This window comes from Taeniopygia guttata, chromosome 9 (assembly GCF_048771995.1).
Source record: "Taeniopygia guttata chromosome 9, bTaeGut7.mat, whole genome shotgun sequence".
Classification (NCBI taxonomy): Eukaryota; Metazoa; Chordata; class Aves; order Passeriformes; family Estrildidae; genus Taeniopygia; species Taeniopygia guttata.
Window position 1 is genome coordinate 17,175,002 of NC_133034.1, and position 19,484 is coordinate 17,194,485.

At 46.6% G+C, this 19,484-nt stretch overlaps 1 protein-coding gene across 3 annotated transcripts in view; it reads left to right on the forward strand.

The window, feature by feature from the left end:
* The window catches only part of DIS3L2 (DIS3 like 3'-5' exoribonuclease 2), a 180,386-nt gene that overhangs the window by 125,634 nt on the left and 35,268 nt on the right, over nucleotides 1-19,484 (forward strand). For all 3 annotated transcript variants that reach the window (XM_030279947.4, XM_072933683.1, XM_030279949.4), the window contains one exon: nucleotides 17,401-17,480. In XM_030279947.4, coding sequence (XP_030135807.4) covers nucleotides 17,401-17,480 — 80 coding nt within the window. The remainder of the gene's footprint in view (nucleotides 1-17,400; nucleotides 17,481-19,484) is intronic.

Here is a 19,484-nt window from a genome sequence, read left to right on the forward strand (position 1 = left end):
AAGAGGTGAAGCAGTTGCCCAAGCTCATATGGTGTGTTGGTGGCAGAGCTGTCAGGAGTTTATCTGATTCCCCTGCCAAATCCAGTGCCTTGGGCTAATGCTGACCATTCTCTTCATCTCATGTTTATTACTGATGCCTGTTGAATAAGAACTGGTGCTTCTTTGTTTCTGCTGTGTATTGCTGGCTCTGTTAAGGACGGGGGTTTTTTATCCTGGTTCTCCAGCAGATACATCTCACAATTCAGAGCAGAGAAACAAAGAGGGCTGAACTGTGGCCAGCACATCTCTGCAGTGCAGAAGCAATTGGTGTGTTTCACAAGTAGCCTCTTTCCCCGTTCTTTTCAGTTCTTGGGCTTTGCCTATGTGTGCCAGGACCAAGCCAGTAGGCTGCTATCCCATGGAAGTCCCTCCTGCTTGCCTGGGACAGAGTTGCAGTGGGCAGTTCATCATTAGACCTTCCAAATTGCTTGGCTTTTTCTGTTGATTGAATCCAGTTGGTGAGCAGCCATTGTAGAAGGGGGGTGAGCTGGCAGTCATTGCATTCTGACCTGCAAGCAAGGTTGAAGGTGTTTGCAAGCACTCCAAATTCACACTTGAAGTACACATCTCTTGGTTCCATGGATTGACTGTTCGCAGATGGGTCTTGCCCTTGCCTTGTGATAGACAGCCTAGTGTCATCTGCTCAGACAGTGCCAAATAGCATGTCATGGGGAAATAGAGGGCATCTGTGTTGGCTTAGTGTGGTAGAATGTGTCCCAAAAGCGCTGCTGATAGCTCAGGTGAACAGAGAATTCAGTGCTTGATCCAGCTGAGCAAGCTGCTCACTGGTATTTTTGAGATTGATAGGGAGAGTAGTGGCTTCTGCTGGCTATATTGAAAAAGGTTCAGGATGGAAAAACTGGTTCTTGATGAAGCAGAAACAAACTGGTTCTTCAGTGTCTCTGTTAGCAAGACAAATAAAACCCAGGAAAACACGTTTGGGTAGAGGTGCATGTGGGGTGAGTGCTGGGAGGAAATTATTATTTTACATTTTCTGCTGAGGAAACAATCCTTGCTCTGAGAGTCTTACCCTCCACTTAATGGTGTTTTTCTTCCCTGGCGATGAACAGACGTCATCAGAAAGTCTCTTGTTGTTCCAGATTCTGTTTATCACGTATTTGAACAAAGACTTGACAAGGGGTTTTTTTCAGGTATTAATTATAGTTGACTGCAAGGCTAATCCATCATCCTCTTTAGATGGAGTCACTGAGTGTTGACTGATATAACTGCAAATGTGATCAATCTGCCATAGGTGAAGATGTAGCAGCTATTCGTCAGAGCCATTTCAGTTTCACCCAACAACATATAGAAGAAAGGCTAATTGTATAATAACAAAAGACAACATTTGGAAGGAGATGAAAGATTCTGACAATACAGTTCTGTGATTTCTCATTTCAATTCCAAAGTGAGAAGGGAAAAACTGCATGGCCACAACTCATTTTATCAGGTGTTTCTGGGCATGATCACTCCTTCTGAGTCCTGGGATGTTTTATCTTTTGTCATTCATAGCATATGGATGCTGAAGTACAAAGAAGCTCAGAAAGCACCTGTGGTTTTCATAGCCCTCTGAAATGAGACTACAGGAGCCTTAGCCAAGATCCCAGCAGCTGAGCTGAGGGCAGAGCTGATCTTGCTCCAGCTGAGGAAACCAGTGCCTGAAGTCCACATTTGGGTTTATCTTTAAATGTTCCAAGTGCAAGCTCACATCTTCTGAAATTATATGTCCTGTTAAAGTTTGCAATGATTCATGTGGAGTGCATTTTGTTGAGCAACCTCTTGGGTTTGTTTTGAAAGTAAGTGGCTTTGAATCTGTCTTGAGTAGTCTGGATCATTTATCTTGCCCTTTTCTGCATCTTCATGTGGTAACAGGGAAGTTGTTTAAGCAAACAAACATAATTCAGAGTATGGATTCCCCCTGAATATGGAATTGCGTAAAATGGGAGCATGAAGCATGACATCTCAGATAAGGTTGTTGGTCCACATTGCACTTATTTCTGTAGTTGGGATTTGAGGAAGTCCTTCTCCCTGAGTGTGGTCCTCCTTTGTGCTGCTCTGCCTTCACTGGTGGGAGACACGTTTCCTGTAGTTTCCTGCTTCCATCCTGAGGCACAACTCCCATCTCTCTCCAAAGATGTGTATTCACAAGTTATTGCACTGTCAACACCTTAAACCTGCCAACACTACTAAACTTTGCCCTCTGAAAGAAGCATACTTCTATTTTAGATCTCATCTGATAGCTAATATCTTGCATTTGTGCTAATTAGTTACCAACTAAGCTGGCCACAGTCCATTGCCCATCTGTGATGCGCTGCCATTAAATTGGTGGTCACTTGAAAACTAAGCAAGAGGCAGCGAGAAAGAAGCCTCAAGAGTTTGTTGGACTTGAGTGGCATGAGGGACTTGAGACATCTGGAAGAAACCAGCCATGCCAAATCAGTGCAGAGGGGGTTTTGTGGGTAATTCCTTTAACTGGACTTGTAAAACTTGTTTCTGTCACAGAAATACAAACTAACCAAGCAGTCAATTTTGCTTGGCTTTTTTTGTAAAACACCAGCCTAGCCTGAACAAAATTAAATTTGTGCCATCCTTGACAGTTGAAGTAAACCTGCCCTGTCATGGGTTTGGTCTGTCTGATCCTGCAGAACTGGGGGACTGCAGAGCTGTCATTTATTGGGTGACTCATGGTGATGCTGAAAAATTCACAGTCCCATGAGTCAGGAGGAGGTTTTGCATTAACTTCAGGGTTGTAGTTTCACCTCAATTTCAAGGTCTCTGTTTTAATCTCAAGACTATCCTTGCTTTTCTGAGGAGCAAACCCCTTGATTCAGCTTGCACTTGATTTCTGATTAGCCTGTTAGAGTAGAACCTGACCTATAATACTGGGAAATAAAATGCTTAAATAGCTAAAATGGGATTTGAAAAAATGCAATTTATTGAATGATTTCTCAGTCATTGATGCGTTTAGCAGGTATAGAAGACAAAATGAACTAAAACAGGCTTTGGCATTTCAGAAAGTGAGTCATTTTTTCTGTTGCATCATGTATAAACTTTTCCCTACTCGTGTATGTATGGTTGAAATTACTTTGAGGTTTTGAATTCTCACTTCAGCTCTCTGTTTTTTATTCTTTTCAAACATTACTGAAAGTGAATGCTGTGCTCACATTGCCTTGCTGTTTGGTTATTGTTGTTTTGTTGTTTTTTTTTTTAATAAGACAGTAGGCAACATACAGGTGGTTAAATGAGCTGGGGACTTACTGGTTTCTCATGTTTAGGTAGGAGTAAAAGGTAGATATATTGATGGATCCATAACATTATTCCAGGGGTAGCTGCTGGCAAATATCCTTTACTCAGAGGGCCAACCTTGAACCCTTTGGCAGTGTGGTCATCTCTTTTCAGATTCTCAAGCATTTGTAGAGGTTCCTTGAAATCAGTTTAAAGACCATGAACATGGTGCTGTTGCAACCAGCTGAGATAGTAAACAGGTGTGTCTTTCCTTAAAAAAGTGCAGGAGAGTACTCTGAGGTTCTCCATGCTGGAAGAATGCTATTGCTCAGAATCCTAGGGGTTCTGAGATAAAGACTAGGGCAGACAATGAGCACTGGGAGATGCCAGATAGAAATATGGTATCTGAATGTAGTTTCCACAGGCCAGGGCCAGCACAGAAGCAAGTTGCTCTCCACATGCTAGGACCAACACAATGCTGTACGTTTTTCTTGGCATGAAGAAATCCAGCAGACAGAGGTGTGTCAAACCTGTCCTTGTGTGCATAGGGAGACATGGATACTCCTCAGGAATGAACTGGATGACCTTCTTTCTTCAGAGCTCACAGCTGCCACCTGCAGCTGAGCTCTGCAGGGACAGAGGACTTGCCCCAACCCCAAGCAGCTGGACAAAAAGTAACATCACCTGGGCATCCTCCCTTCAGGAAAATTGTCTGTAACTTACTTTAGACCCAGCACTGAAAGTCAGTGGTTTTGCCACAAGTAGCCTTTGTCATAGTGGTAGCACAGTGTTGGGTACAAAGCACAGCTCAGAGGAGGACGATTTACTGAAAAGAGCTTGAATGGCCAAGAAATGGGTGATACCACAGGCTCTTCTCCCAGCCGTCATTAATTTTATTGTGAAAGAGGGAAGGGTTTGGAGAAGGGTTTTGTTTGTTTGTTTGAAATGAAAAAGCTCCAAACCTTTCATGTACCTGTTGTCCCAAATGTTTTTAGAACTAGCGTGCAGCTACACGATCTGCCTTGTCTCATTAGAAACTGGCTTGATCTTCAGTCTTGTCAGATTCCATGAGAGTCTAAGAGATCTCTTAGAAGGATCAAAGGTTACTCTATGGTATGAGAGGGTAGGAATCTCCCAGCTTATTGAATGTCATCTGTGGCAGTGCAGTGCCTGGCATGTGTTGTGTCAAGGCTCTGCAGTTATGGCATGCTGGAAATGTAAAACTGGAAAGGGCTTTAGGAGATGATCCTTTTCCTGGCAGTAGCAGGAGCTTAGCTGGTAGCAGTCCTGTGCTGTATTTGTTGCTGCTCTGTCACTGAGCCTTTGTAGCTGCTGGGACCTGTGAGCCAGAGCAGTGGGGTTGTTTGTTCTCCACAGCTTTCACCCTCTAGCCATACAGATACAAAGTGTGTGAAAGAAGTTGCCGTTGGACCTGTCCCTCACGTGTCCCCAGTTAGTCATTGCCTGGAATCTGAAATGCTAAAGGCCTGGAGAAATCTTGTGAGGAACTCAGCTGAGTGTGCCAAGCTCCTCTGGGGTAGAGTTCAGCAATCTGAAGGGCTCACCTGATTACAGCAAGGTTGTCATGCAGAGTGACTCACACGAGATTATCTTTGATGTCATGCGGTGTTTCTTCCCATTACAGTTTACAGGACATTTGGTCAGAGCATGGTAATAATGTGGGTTCAATCCCCCTGTGGGCCATTCACTTAATTGGTGATCCTTGTGGATCCCTTACAACTCGGAATATTCTGTGATCCTGTGACAACCTGCTGGCTGCAGTTGTGATGGGGTTTTACTTGCTGGGGCTGCAGGGTAGTGCTAGAGCGTGAGATGCCCTCTTGTGCAGTCTGGGCAGCACAGCTGGATGCTCCCATAGCTTGTGGCATCTCTGTGGGCGAGTGGCACAGCTGAGCGTGGGCAAAGCCAAGCACGGACCTTTGCTCTTCAGTTTTAAGTGAGGATTTCAGCTTTAGGTTGTGTTTATGGAAAGGAGCGTGAGGTTTGGTTTGCAAAAGAAAAAAAAATAAATCTTTTCAAAAAGTAATTTGTTTCTGCTTTCTGTGAGGAAGGCTTCCAAACGGACTCGGTCAGTTCTGCAGTACGATCAACAGGACTGGAAAAAAATACCAAGTGAAGTAACGCAGTGGCTGTGGTAAACATGAACTGGGGCCTTGGATGTAGCTAATGGCATACCACAAAAGAGTCTCCTTTCACCCACCACGGATGGTGCCAGCAGCAAGCACTGCCAGCGCTGGCGTCTAGCAGAGGAAAGCATCATTTGGCTCCCTTTTGGATTTCATTACTCTTCCTGCACTCCCTCCTGCTCACAGCAAAAGCCTTTCCAGTTGTAAAGAAGTGAATTAACTGCCTTGGTGTCAGTGATGGATGAGGCGCTTTCTCCCCCTTCAAAGAGAGGAGCCGTGCCGGTGAATGCGGGACGGCAGAGTTGAAAAGTCCAAGTGGAACAGGAGAGCCCGTGTGGTGACCCAGCTGTCAGGCAGGACACCCTGGGGACTGCTCCCGCTGCTGCCCTGTCAGTGGGGAACAAAAACCGCTCTCAGCATGCTCGCCCGGCCTCAAGGCTCTTTTTTTGTCTGTGTCCTGCTTTCAGTGGACTTGGGCACATCCCTGAACACACAGCAGCCGTTTGTGTGGGTTCGGGGAGCCTCAAAGGCTTTCACAGGGAGCTCCTCCAGGCTGCACAAAGCAGGGTTACCACGCTGGTACTCGGGAGATCTCCTTTCAGGAGTCCATGGCTAATCATATTAAAGGTGACCTCATGGGCAGCGCTCTCCATTGTTGCCATATGTTTTGTCCAGTGCTTGAGTGATGTTGTGCATTGGAATGTATTCATGCATCGCCTAATTTAATCACCAGGCTTAATCCCCTCTCCTGTTCTACACCCTTAGAATTTACTGGCTCCTTTCTAGCCTCCCATGCATTGTTTGGGTCTCCTTCACAAGCTAATATCGATGCCTGGAAAGATTTTTATTTATTTATTTACTTTTAGAAAGTATTTAAAAATATAATCTCAACCATAAGCCAAACAACCTCTCCAAAGGGAGAGCAAGCACAGTGGATGCTCTAGCAGGCTGATCCTTCTTCCCTGTGATCTTTTCCATAGAAAAATTAGGGATTAGGCTCATGGGTTTAAAAAAAATAAAAATACTACGAATGGAAAAATGACTGAGAAAGTGGTGTGTTTCCTTTTAATATTGTTGGAATAAATAACTAATTTTAAGAACTTGACTGTCTCTGTAAAATACAGTGTTGGTTTCTGCCTTGAAAACTTACTGCTTTGGTATGGACAACTCCTATTCCAGGGCTGACTGGACAAAATTAGCCCAACAAACACCCAAGTCCATCAAGCTGGGAAACTGAAAAGCCTGATTTATGCAAGACGACTGCAAAACTCAGCTGTGCAAGTGCTGCTGTGCTCCACAGCAGACAGGCATTTCTAGGGAGCAGGCCTTTGCAGAATGTCTTATAAACATAATTTCTAAGGATTTTGGTAAGATTTCCCTGATCCAGCTGATGCTGCCTTGTGGAAGGGTATGTTAAAAATGGGAATTTGAGATTCAGTTGTGTTGTGACTTGCTTTACCTGTGGATGGGAGCAGTCCTGGCAAGGGAAGGCTGTGATGAGATTTTAGGGTGATATACACAGTCAGGTTGCTTGTGTGCTGAACTAGAGGCAGGAAACCTTACACTTGCTGAGGCAGATTGTTAAATAAGCAACCTCATGCTTTGCTTCAGCTCTTAGATTCTTCTGCCCTGCATACAGAATGCTGGTACCCACACCTGTAAATAGTGGAATACATCCTGGATAACGTTTAACACAGATTGTACTTGAATTACAGCTTTGAGTTTCCCTCTGTGAATGAGTGTGACAGGTACACATGAGATCCCTGCAGCCAAGTTCTCACACGTGAGCTTGCTGGTCTTCTCTGACTGTGTGCTGTGTTTTAGGTTTGATAGGAGGAGGGAGGGATGATGTAAAAGGTTGCAGATCTGTGGCTGGATTTAAAAATAGTTTTAAAATACTATGTATCTTCGTTTTAAAGAAATGCAATACTGCTTGGAAACCACAGCTACTGAATATAAACCATGTTGAGCCCCTTACATATGTTTCGTCACAGTGTGGAACAGAGGGTTGTAACAGCCTGCTGTGCATTAGCACTGGAAGAGGATTCCCTGATCCTGCCCCCCACACTCCAACCCAGAGATCCACAGCACCATCACGGGTCTGACATCAATTTGGTCCTAGAAAAGTACCACAGAATTTACACCTGTTTGGTGTGAACCTTCCCAGAGCCCTTTCTGAAGGGCCTACATGCAGAAATTTCTTCTCTGCTGAAGCACAGCTGTGTTGGAACCAGAGGACAGCTGGCTGTGAGCTAGCTGGAGGGCAGGCTACCTGTTCCACTGGTCAAGTCTCCTGGCCACTGGCCACTCCTGCTTCCTTCTTTTCCTGTGACAGAGGAGCCTGGAGCATCTAGGAAAATGTGGGTGGGAGCAGGTTGCTGCCAGAATTCAACCACGCCACAGCCAGTCCCTTCCCAGGGGAGCCCGGCAGTTGTGCTAACAGCAGCAGCCCTTGCTGTCCATGGGAATGGAGAGGGATGTCTTTGGAAGGCTTTGGATCTCCTACTCATGCACTGAGCAACTGTGCTTAGACATGCCATGGGATTTTGGTGCAGTCAGGGAAAGGAGGTCATGGCACACGGCTGGCCTGTACCCAGGGAGGAGGGTGTAACAGTGTCAGGGGGAAAAGGTTTGGCCAAGGACATGGTACAGCTGCCTGCAGTCCTGGCAGGTTGTAACATACTGCAAGGAAGTCCAGGTTGTCCCCAGGGACTGAGCAAAGCTTGAGTCAGCAGCACTAGGTCTGGACTTCAGGACTGCCAGGTATTTCACAGCAGCACCACAGTGGATGGGGGAGAATGGTGTGTCTGTCAAACTGAGATCGGTGTGGTGTAATCAGGGTATTCTGCTCTTCACAGTCCCAGTTAATGGGTTGCAGATATAACTAAACCTAGAAATACTGTTGTGATTGCTCTTGATACCTGGTAGAGCTTTTTCCATGTCAGCACAGGGGCTGTTCATATTTTAATGTATTTATCTCTTATATGGAGTGTATTACAAACTTTATCTGTCTTCCAGTGAGACTCTACGGGAATCCCTCCAGGCATGAGGCAGTACCTGGGTGCTGAATTAATCTGTGCTTCTGGATTCTCTCAGCTCCATACTGGCTTAGCAAGGGAAGCAGTTTGCATTAACAAACTTAAGAAAATAGGATTTGCTGTGTTTGATCTGCCCTCGGTTCATTGTATCCTCCCAGTAGCAATGACAAAGACTGGGCACATTGGGAAGGCACAAAATAGTCGTAGGGAAGACACAAAATAGGCTGATTTGCAAAACATGTATCAGCATCCTGCAGGGCTCATGGGCTGAGGGAAAGTTGTGCTGTAGTCAGGTTCAGTAAAAGACACCAAACCTTTCTTCCTCCACATACCCTGACACATCTGCACCCACAGCTCTTACCTTGCCTTCTCTGTGCTTTGAGCCATTTGGAGACAACACAGTGTCACATCCTCCTCCAGGTACCCATTGCTGTCTGCTCTGTTCCTGGTGTGAGGCTGGGGCAGCTCTCAGAGACCGTGTGGTGCTTTGGGAAGGGCTGTTTTCCCCCTCATTTTTAATCTAATATTGCTGGTGCTCATGATTTGCTTTCCATTAAAGAAACTGCCTGTGGGGCACCACCGTGTTTCTCTTGTGGTGCTGTGTGCCTTAGCAGAGCTGTGCATCCATCAGGGGCTGGATGTGACCTTTCTTTGGGAGCTGCTGACTTCTGCAGTGCTGTTCTCTACTGACCATGGGTTCCCACAAAATAGCAGGGCCAAGCACAAAGTTAAACTTGAAGCTGCTTAAACCTGGAGTCACTAAGACCTGTTTTCAGACATGGCTGTCAGGTGTCTGAAATAATAGCAGTTTGGATAATAATCTGTTACCTTGTTGTACCCTCTAATAACAGCATACCAAGCAGGACGTTAGAGTTTCTGCTTGGTTGTTTCACTTTTCATCTAAAGCAAATGTGGAACACACCAATTGCTTTTCTTTCAAGCTCTTACATAATGTTTTGGGACAGAAATGCTTTAGGGATCTCTTTCTGACCAGGCTTTGTTTTTCTCTGTCAGCTCAAGGTGGCCACACCACCCAACCTGTGACAAAGCTGGTGTTGATCCCATAGAATCCTCATGTCCTGGCTGTGACTGACCAATTGGGGCTTGGCAGGATGAAATTGCTCCCCTGTTAACTGTTTCGTACTAAGCTTGCAGTCATCATCAGTTTTCAAAATGCAAGAATTTTCTGTAGCCCAAAATCTCTTGTGTCAGCTGAGGCTGGCAAAGCCCAGCTTGTGAGGGTTTTGTTACTGCACAAGGTGAAATCAGTGAAACTGTCTTTTGTCAGAGCATGGATGGGACTGGGAGACACAAAAGAGCTGGGAATGCTTTAAAGGGAGGCTGGGAGACAAGCTCTGAGTAAGAGAAAATGAAACAGCCAAGCAGTGAAACTTGGCATGTGTCTTGTTAGTGTCACATTTTTTTAATGTGGCATTTCCTAGGGATGTTTTGCTTCTGTTTTCAAGTTGGTATATGTGTAGAAAATGATTTTAACTTCACTGACAGTTCCCTAGTGGTCTAGGGCATGCAGTGCAGTGTCACAATTTGTTAGCTTTTGAAGAAGGTATTTTTAATCCACAAATTCAAACTCTTCACAACTGTATAATCTGTATTTTAGTTTTGTGGTTTCCTAATCGTGCATGTAGAGAATGAGCTCATCCAGTTTATAAAATGAACGGAAGTATTCAGCTCTTCTTTCTAAATAAATCTGGATCCATTTCTTTGTGGATTGCATCCGAAACCTCCGATGCAGGCAAGTGTGAATGCTTAAAAATAAACTCATTTTCAGTTTATATTTTTGTCAAGTGGTGAAAGTTGTCTCATGCCCTGTCTTTCTAGAAAGGCTCTTCAGTTTTGACTTGCAGCTGTGACATAAAAGCCAAGGGTGTGGTCCCAGTTTGTCATTTTGGTGACAGCATCTGTCTGTCTTTGCAAAGGATCCAGCCACAGTTCTTCCTGGGTTTGCTGTGCTGCCCAGCCACCCATGGCAGAGGTTTTGGGGGGCAGTAGCCATCAGTAGGGCAGCCCTCTATGTGCCAGGGAATATGTGCTGGTGACTTCACTTCTGTGACAGGGAGACCCCCTCACTGCATCCCAGGGCTGATGTTTGGAGAGAAAGAGCTGTTGCAGCCTGTGGGATAATTTAGTAATAGCTTATTGTGGCTTTGGGTCCCAGGCTGGGAACCTTTGGGTTTCCAGATTAATTTAAGAGGGAAGAGCTCTCTTCTCTCTTCCATCTGCCATGTCTGGAATCCACTGGCTTTTCCCATGTTTTATGCAGCTGTATAATGCAGGCTGCAGCTAAGTAAATGATAGGATTTTAAATAAAAGTAAGCAGAGGGATTCAGGCAAGAGTAATACCCCAAATGTGTTTCACATCCTTCTCCTAGGCTGGATTGGGGTTTGATTTGACATTGCCCTTAGCCACATGCATGGATCTTGTAGCCTGTTAACAGAGGCACTTTGCTGGCTAATGTGCTGAGGAAATGGGGCAGCAGGAACAGCTTCAGGAACCTCCTAGAGAATTTAAACCTTCACCTGGAAATTGTGCTTGTAGGGATGGGGAGAAGGAGCCTCACTGAGGAGGCAGTAGGTGTGATGTACCAGTTTAGAATCAATTCATGACTTTCAACCAGTGGCAGCAGCAGTCCCATAATCAGGTGCTGAGATTGGCCAAACATTTGCTGTCTACAAAGCCAAAAGGAAAGGACTGCTCCAACCCAGTGTGAGAGATAACTTGTTGAGCTGGTAGCAAGTTTCCTTGTCTTTCTTCTTTTTTTCCACTGTAGGACTTTTGGTTTGTCCTTTATTACCCCCATCCTGTCCTTACCACATGTTCTTCATCCACTACCCAGGGTCTTTCTCCAGCAATTTTGAGCTGCAGCACAAATAGAAAAGCTCATGGAAGAAGTGCCTTGGTCTCCAGAGCAGCTTCTTTAAGTGAAAACACAGCTGTGAGGTTTGCAGCCTGTGCTGCTGTAAGGGCTCATCCAGCCAGCACTGCTGCAGTGCTTCCAGCACACAGGAATTGGGAAATCCATTGTGAACAAGATTGAGTTTGATGGCCTGCGTGGAGGCAGATGGATGTATTTTTAAGGGATGAGGTGCCAGAAAACTCTGTGATTACGTTACTGGAGCATGGCTCGTTTTTTGTGGTTTTAAAAGTGAGTGTCAGGACTTCAGGACTATTTCTTTTTCGGGTCAAAACCGAAGTTTGGGCGGGGCATAAAAACCTGCTTGATGACTAAGTTTATTCTTAAAAAGCTTTCTAGAGCTTGCTGGAGAGGGGAGCCTTACTCCAACCCAGAGCAGATACCAGTCTTTTTGGACTTCCATGCAAATGGGGTTAAAACTGATTAAGTGCCCAGGGTGAAAAAGAAGCCCTGCCTGTCAGGAAACTGTTTTCAGTGTGATCTTTAGATCCAGTTCCCTGTTTTTTGTCTCAGAGGCTCATGTTCTGCCTCTGAGGCTTGTATTCACCCTCCTTGCCCTGGGTGAGCTCTTTCTGCTTGAATGCCCCCCCACATCAGTGGAATTACCTTGACCGGTTCCAACCGAGGCTGCCCTTCCATCGCCCCACGACTGGGAGAGCTCAGATCTGACCTGGTTCCTCAGCTGAACCGATAATACCTCTCTGACACAGTGCATGTGTGGAGAAAACTTTTCATCTCGTGACAAAGGTTTGATGCTCAGAGCCAAGGCTGGGAACAGAGGATCCAAGCCAAGCCTTTTACTCAAGGGGCATGCAGAATTTGCCCAGCCAGGTCAATATAGGGACTGGCAGCGTTTCAGCAGCCAGGAGTGCTCCTCATGCTCTTTTCTTGTTGGAGCTACCAGGCTTTATCACATGACTGAGCCCCCAGCTGCTGCAGGTCTAAAACATTCTTTAAAATGAGGATGGCTGCTGGCTGCACCGAAATCCAGGCAAGTCTGGAGGTCCGTGACAATGTAAAGCACTGTTCACTCTTTCTGAAAATCTCTTTTTAGGCTTGGTGGAAGAAGCCACAAGATGTAGGGAGCTCCCCTAACACCCTCACCAAGGCCTGTCTGCCTGAGCAGGGCATGGGGTCCCCTCAGGGCTCAGGAAGCACAAAGTGCACTGAGGGGCAGCTGCTTCTTCTGCTTCACTGGTGTCTCATATCTGTGCAGTGGTTTAGTGTCTGCTCACCTCTGAGCTGAGGGTGGGATGGGAGCTTTGGGTGCCGATGAAGCACGTCAGTGTCTGGCAGATGGGGGAACAAGGAATATCCTGCTGTCAGCAAGCTGCATCCTCAGCTGGATTTAAGGATGTAGGGATAGAGAGTGGAGTATGTTACTAATCCAAAGAGTGGGGTAATTGTACAAACAAGTGTTATGTGCACATAGCCCTCAGTGCTGTGGGCTCAGGAGATGACTTTCCTTGAAGGCTTTCCTCAAGAAGGTAGTGTTACCTTCACCTTGAGCTTGCAGTATGTGCCACTAAACTACACCAAGAATCTGTGAGGGCTTCTGTGTGCTGTGAGTATGTTCTCTTGCTCCATTGACCACTCACGGGATAGTGTGCTCACACCTGCTTGGTGCCTTAAAAGAGATACTCCCATCCATGGAGTCAACAGCATACTGCCCATCAAACAACCTGCCCCTGCCCCTTTGAATTTCAGTGCTCTGCTCCTCTTCTGTTTGGGGGTATTGCAGTTGTGTCTGCTGATGAGCGAGCCTATCCATTACTGTATCCAAAGAGATCCAAATTACTCCTTTTGACAGCTCTTATTCACATACCTCCCTGTGTCTCTGACATCTCAATTATTGATGGGGCTCTCCTGGTAGGCCGCACTCTGTTCTCAGCATGGCTGCCTTCCAGCTCCCCTTCCCATTGAGTTCATGCACACACCATGCTGAACACTTCTTTATGTGCAGAGCCACTGGAGTGGAAAGGGATCTTTATTAGCATGTGAGCTCCAGGGCTGCACAACCGAAGGGGGCAGTGCAAGCCAGATCACACCGCAGTTCCGTGCTGGGAAATTTGCTCTCCCCCTCCTCTCCCAGGGAAGCCCAGCAGAGTCTTGTAAAATGAAATTATTTCACATGTTTAATGGCAAAGATCCCTTGATCTGATAAACCTCCCTTGTGATGGGGGTCACCCTGCACGTGCATTTCTCTAAGAAACTTCAGTCCCCCATTGCCCCTGCAGGTATAAAATGCAGTATTCTTGGGAGCAGTGCCTTTCCCTGTGCTGTGGTATTAGTTTGTTTGCTGGCTTTACAGCAAGCTTCTTTTGACAAGGAACACTGACACACACAAAAAGGAGCTTCAAAGCATCAATGTGATGTTGGAGCAATGTTGTCAAATTGGTTAAGAGTTAAAGCTGTGCCAGAGGGGTAATTGTAAAAGGCTGCTAGTTTTGTAGGGCTTTGTGTGTGCAGGAGGTTCTGGATGTCTTGTAACCTTGCTGCAAAAGTCAGATAGAAGAATGATGAAGTGGTCGAGCAGCTCCTGACATTTGTCCCAGCCTTGCCCTGCAGCCTTCTGTGATTCAGAAGTAACCAGAGGTTTGGTGTGTAGTGAGTGAAGGCAAAAGGAAAGGACATCTGCTGGAGAAGATAGGACCAGAGAGAAGCAGTGCTGTAGGGGTGCAGAGAGCTGGGAAAGGACACTTGAGCTTTAGAAGTCTGTGGCAGCAGACACTTCATAGATTAGCTTTAGCATGAGAGAAAAAAAAATCTGTGCTGACCTTCCAAAGCACTGGTGTGCTGGGAAGCATGAGTGCCTTTGCAGTGAGCAGGGCAGTGCAGAAGTGACAGAGTCTGGTCAGTGGAGCTCTCCTGAGGCTTCAGTGGCAGAGAGGACCCAATTGCAAGATGTTGAGTGGGTGTGGACTACCTTGTTAAGCTTAGCAGGAAGCTTATATTTTCTGCATTCCAAGTGTGCTAGTTCTTCCCTAGCTGGCTTACCTGCTGGCTTTCCACCCTGTGATGAGTTTTGCCTGAGGGCTTTGTGCTCTCTGCAGAGGCCAAATACCACCAAAGGAGCAAAGGCAGCCAGACTGTTGCTGGTGGTTGCATAGTCAGAGCTTGATTGTTCATTTGGGGTCTGTGAGGACTCCTGGTGACAAGCACAGCTCCCCTCTTCCCCTCTCCTGGATGACCATGACAGTGCATCAGCGGGGCAGATCTGCAGAAGACATGGGTTGTGAATCAGTGACAGCACAGCTGCCTTGAGCTTTGGTTGCTGGTACAGATCTTTAGTTACACACCTCCCTGCGTGACAGCCTGACCCTGACCTTTCTCTGAGTGTGGTCCTCATGTCACTGTGGGTGATGGCAACATCCTCTTGCCTGACAGCATTGACCCAGATGGCCAAGCCATGTATAATCACTGTCCAGGCCTTGCTGGCACTGGTAGATGATGCAGAAATGGCTGAGCATGCCAAGCAGGGTGTGTTTTATTTGTCTGGAATACCATGAGCAGACAAAGAAGGATTAAAATAACAGAAAGTTGAAAACCCGTTATCTTTGGGAACTGTGATCTTTCCTTTTGGGATAGGCAGGTCCATGGGACCTCATGCCCCCCAGATAGTGGAAAGGTCACCTTCCCATACCTGATTGCCCCATGGCTTTTCCTGGCAGCCTGTCAAAACAAGGCTATTTTCCTTCCCAGCCTTTTTCCTTTCTTCCTTCCTTTCTTCCCTCCCCCTGGACTTGTGTCCTTGCACAGAGGTGGTTCCACTCTTAAGCTGTGCTGGGCACCCATGCCCAGGTGAGCTATAACCAGAGATGCTCAGTTAGTGCAACCCCAAAGCCCACTTAGCTGAGAGCTGCAAGCAAGAGGTTCAGGCACTCCTGAGTTTGTCCTGATCAAAACCATTGTTGAAAGTTGCCAAAGCCACAATTTTGCCAAATTTTGCACTTCCTTTTGTGCTTCGTCTCCACTGATTCTGTGGTGCAGTGCCTTTTCCGCAAAGAAAAGGATCTGGTGGATCTGTGTCTGTGATAATTGCTGCCCCTTTGGCCTCAGAGGTGCTTCCTGATATTCTAGCAGGAAAGTTTTGGAAAACCTGGCCCAGAAGAAATGGCTTTAGTCAGTTCCCAGTTTCTCCTTCAGTTCCCCAAACCAGGGACTCTGCTTATAGAGCCACATATGGCCAGCAAGGTGATTGCTTGTCTCCCTTGGGGAGGTTCTTTGTTTCTTGATGATCTCCTGCTCTCATGTGGTAGCTGCCATGTGCCATCATAGCATCTGGAGAGGCTGGATCCACAGTCAGGCTTCATGGATCTGGGCCAGAAGAAGCATCCCCAGCCAGCCCTGCTGGTCCTGCCATGAACACTGCTCTCCAAAGTGCATCTGAATGATCTTGCTTGGTGCAAGGTCAGGGCTTGCAAGAAGGGGAGCTGTGGAGAGTGTTAAGGGGTCACTGTCTTGCCAGTGCTGTGAGCTGTGATGTGTGGTACCATGGGCACTCATGTTATGTGGTGTTGCACGAGCTTGTGTTTCAGAATGGCTTACACTGGTAGAGCTGTGGAAGTCAAGGGAGCTCAGCTGAATTTGGCCTCAGCCTAGTACTTGGTTCTTAACTCAGTATTCAAGGTGGTGAATTTTTCAATGATTTCTTGGCATGCAGTTTTATTTGGGTCAGTGAGAGCACAGTGTGTGACTTTGCTACTCTTTGGTGAAGGGAAAATCAGTGCATCGTCTAGTGATTCAGCACACAGCGTTTCTTTACAGCCTACAGGAGAAAGATGTTTTAATTCTGTGTTCATTCCTGAATAAGCCATTAATTTGAGCTAGCAATTTTCTTGGAGCCTGGAGGAGAGGAATCTGTGATCAAATGCAGTGGCTCAACACTGCTCTCCTCGTTTCCTTGCTTAAAAAGGTCGGGCTCATCATAACAAACCTCCTTTGACTTTTGGCCCTTGTGGTGATCTTCCCAGACCATTTCAAGAGTTCTGCACAATCCAGCGCTGCAAACAGCCCTGCTGATAGTAATCTCTGTGACCCCAAAAACATGCATGAAGACTAGCAGCTACCTCCTCCAAAGGATGAGTTGCCCCTCTTACCCTCCCTGCTGGCTCCTGGTCAAGGTCTGCAGCTCTTTAGCTAAGCCCAGGGGCTCATGGCTGTGAGAGCTGGTGGGACATTGACCTGGGGGCCAGCAGCCTTCCCCAGGGTAATGAGGAGCTGCTTGGGTGTGCAGGGCTGTTGCAGAACTCAGTTCCATGCTGTTTTCTAGGGAGTTCAGTGTATAAAATCACTGAAGACATTTTCAGCAAAAAAGTCTCCCCACAGAACCATTTCTGTTGCTTGTTGAAAGAGGATTAATTTTTCCCCCTTAATAAAACAAGCTGTGTTTGAAATCCAAAAACCCTTGCTGAATGCCTTCTTGGAGCTGCAACCAAAGCAGCTTCCAGGTCCCATTATAGCCTGCTGCCGGAGGCGGATCCAAACTGCAAACCCTTTTAACAGCTCTTTAATAACTCTGCACAGAAGGAAAAATCTGTCACCTTTCCCTCTGTGGTTTCTCCTCTGTTCTAATGCACTGGAGGAACGAGATGGAGCCGGGAAAGTTTTCAGAGAAAGACTCGTGGGAACTACAGCTGCCGATGGAGAAACTCATTTCTGTAGTGTCTGAGGGGAACCGCAGTCGCTTTGGTGAAGGGTGGTGTGTGTGGGTGGGTTTGGAGGGCTGAGCTGTTACAACCCGTGCATTTCAGAGGAACCACGAACACTTTATAGTAACAAAGGGTGGAAAAAGCAAGAGGTTTCTGCAATGCATGTGACTTTTCCCTGAGGTTTGGAACCCCACAGTATGTTCCAGGCCACGGTGTTTGCGTGTCAGCCTTGGTGAGTTAAGCTTTCTCCCACAAGCCTTGCTTGAAGTTGCTGTAATGACCGAAAGCCTAAAATGTTGCCTTTTTTTTTTTTTTTTTTTCCCTCTGTCTCTCTCTTTTCATTGTCCCACACCCCTTCTCCTCTGTGCAGATGAAGCTTTCATTTACCTTGGACCAGGAGAGTGGGATGCCTCAGGGCTGTTATATCTATCAGTACCGGGACAGCAACAGGTAAGTCCTGTGGAGGATTACATGCAGCAAACACTGGAAGGTGCAGTGAAAGGAGACTGCCCTGCCTTCTGGCAAAGGGATCACAACTGCTTGTACCACTTAAAAGTAGATTAAAGAAGGCCTCAGGCTTGACCTGAAACTGGGAACAGCTCCTGTAAATGCCAGATTCTTTAAAATGCACGAGGCCCTGCAGCCCCCTTTTTTTTTCTCTAGCTTTTAAAAGCTGCTTTTATTTGTCTAAAAGGCCTGCTCTTGGGTATCTCAGGCTCTGACAGAGCTCACCTGGGCTTTGCCCAGGGATGTTTGCAGCTCACACTCTACACTGTTGGGGTGACTCTGGGAGCATGGCCTGGGGGAAAGCACCCAAAGGCTGCAGAGCACTTGAAAGCAGAGCCCTCACCTGTGCTTAACTAGACCCACAGAGCACCCCATTGTCTCTGCTGAAGCTCATGCAGGGGTTCACTGAGTGCCCTGTGTGGTACCATAGCCCCAGTGCAGCTACGTGCTCTGTTTTTGTAAGATACTATATGATATTCAAGCTTTGGATGTGTTTGGAGCACAGAGTCCTCTATTTCTAGGTATTCTGCCTATTTTTACTAGCTGCTGTAGTGAATTGGCACCCAAGATGTTTTTATTTCAAATCACATTCTCATTATCAAATTGACAGCAGCAGCAGAGTTCAGGATATTTCTGTGTTTGCCCTGAATACCAGCATGTCATAAATCCATGGCCTGTTACTCCACCCATGTAGTTCTGCTTCTTGCCAGTTATTCAAGTTAACCTAAAAAATGAGAGTATATGAAATTGTCAATGAACAGAACAGTCTGTAATTAGATTTGCACAGAAAGGCAACAAGAGCAGTCCCAGCAAGGAATAGGGACATCTGCAAATGCACAGAGCAGTGTCTTAGCTGAGAAATCTTAATATTTAAACAAGAAAGGAGATCATTTGTGGCAGACTTCTAGCTGCCTATGGGTGGGCGATTAGCACGTGGTACATGGTCCCATCCCAAGTATCCCAGGCCCAGAGCTTTGTACGAGCAGAGTTGGTGCCACCAGCACCACCAAGCTCACAGGGCAAGGCACAGTTCAACACCAAAGCACCAGATCAACAAGGGAGGAGCGTCTGTTTTTGAGGGTTTTAAAGGCAGTGGCACACAATGGATAGTGAGGAAAAGAAACCCCTGGGCTTTGTTGAGGATGTTTATAGACCAGTGTTTCTAATTGTGTGGTGTGTATCTCAAAAATCAGCAGCTGTGGTTTTTCTGCCACAGACCCTCCTCTCCCCAGGCTCTAGTGGGTGTTTTCTGCCATTGTTTGAGGAAGCCCCAGGGACATGAGTAGAGCTGTTTTGTTTAAGTGCTAAGGCCAGTAGCAATTCTTCTTGGAAACCTTGCTGTTAGCTGTGAGAGGCCCAATGTGTGACGGAGTAGCTGTGTCAGGTTAACAACTGTTGATTGAGAGATGTATGGCTATGTCCTGCGATTCTGGCAAGCATGGGAGCTGAGCCACCCTGGGCCACGCCAGCCAGGATCGTGGCTTGAAAAAATACATTGTGGGCAGGATGAGTGTAATTGCAAGTAAATCTAGATTTTGCATGTGCCTGACAGATCCAAACTGCAATTACACCTCCATGCAGGCCCCCGTACTTAGTATTTCATAGCTTGCTTGACCAGCCTGGGGGGAGCAGGATCCCATGTCCCAGGGAGAGCCTTGCTAGGTTTGCACACACATTTACCCTCTAAACCCTGTGTGCAGCCCACTGCTTCTGACAGTCCTTGGCTGGGGAACTGAAGAGTGAAGGTCTGTGCTATGGCTGACACATTCTTGCAGGTAAAATGCCCTTGAGCCGAACATGTGCTTGGTTCTGGTTGTACCCTGAGTGATTTTGGAGGAGTTCATATGTGCTGCAGCTTTGTTAGCAACAAGAACTTTAAATTTGAATAGTGTTGGGAAGCACCAGATGTGGCTCCTGCTCAGCCAAGCAGAGACTGTTCTTCTCAAG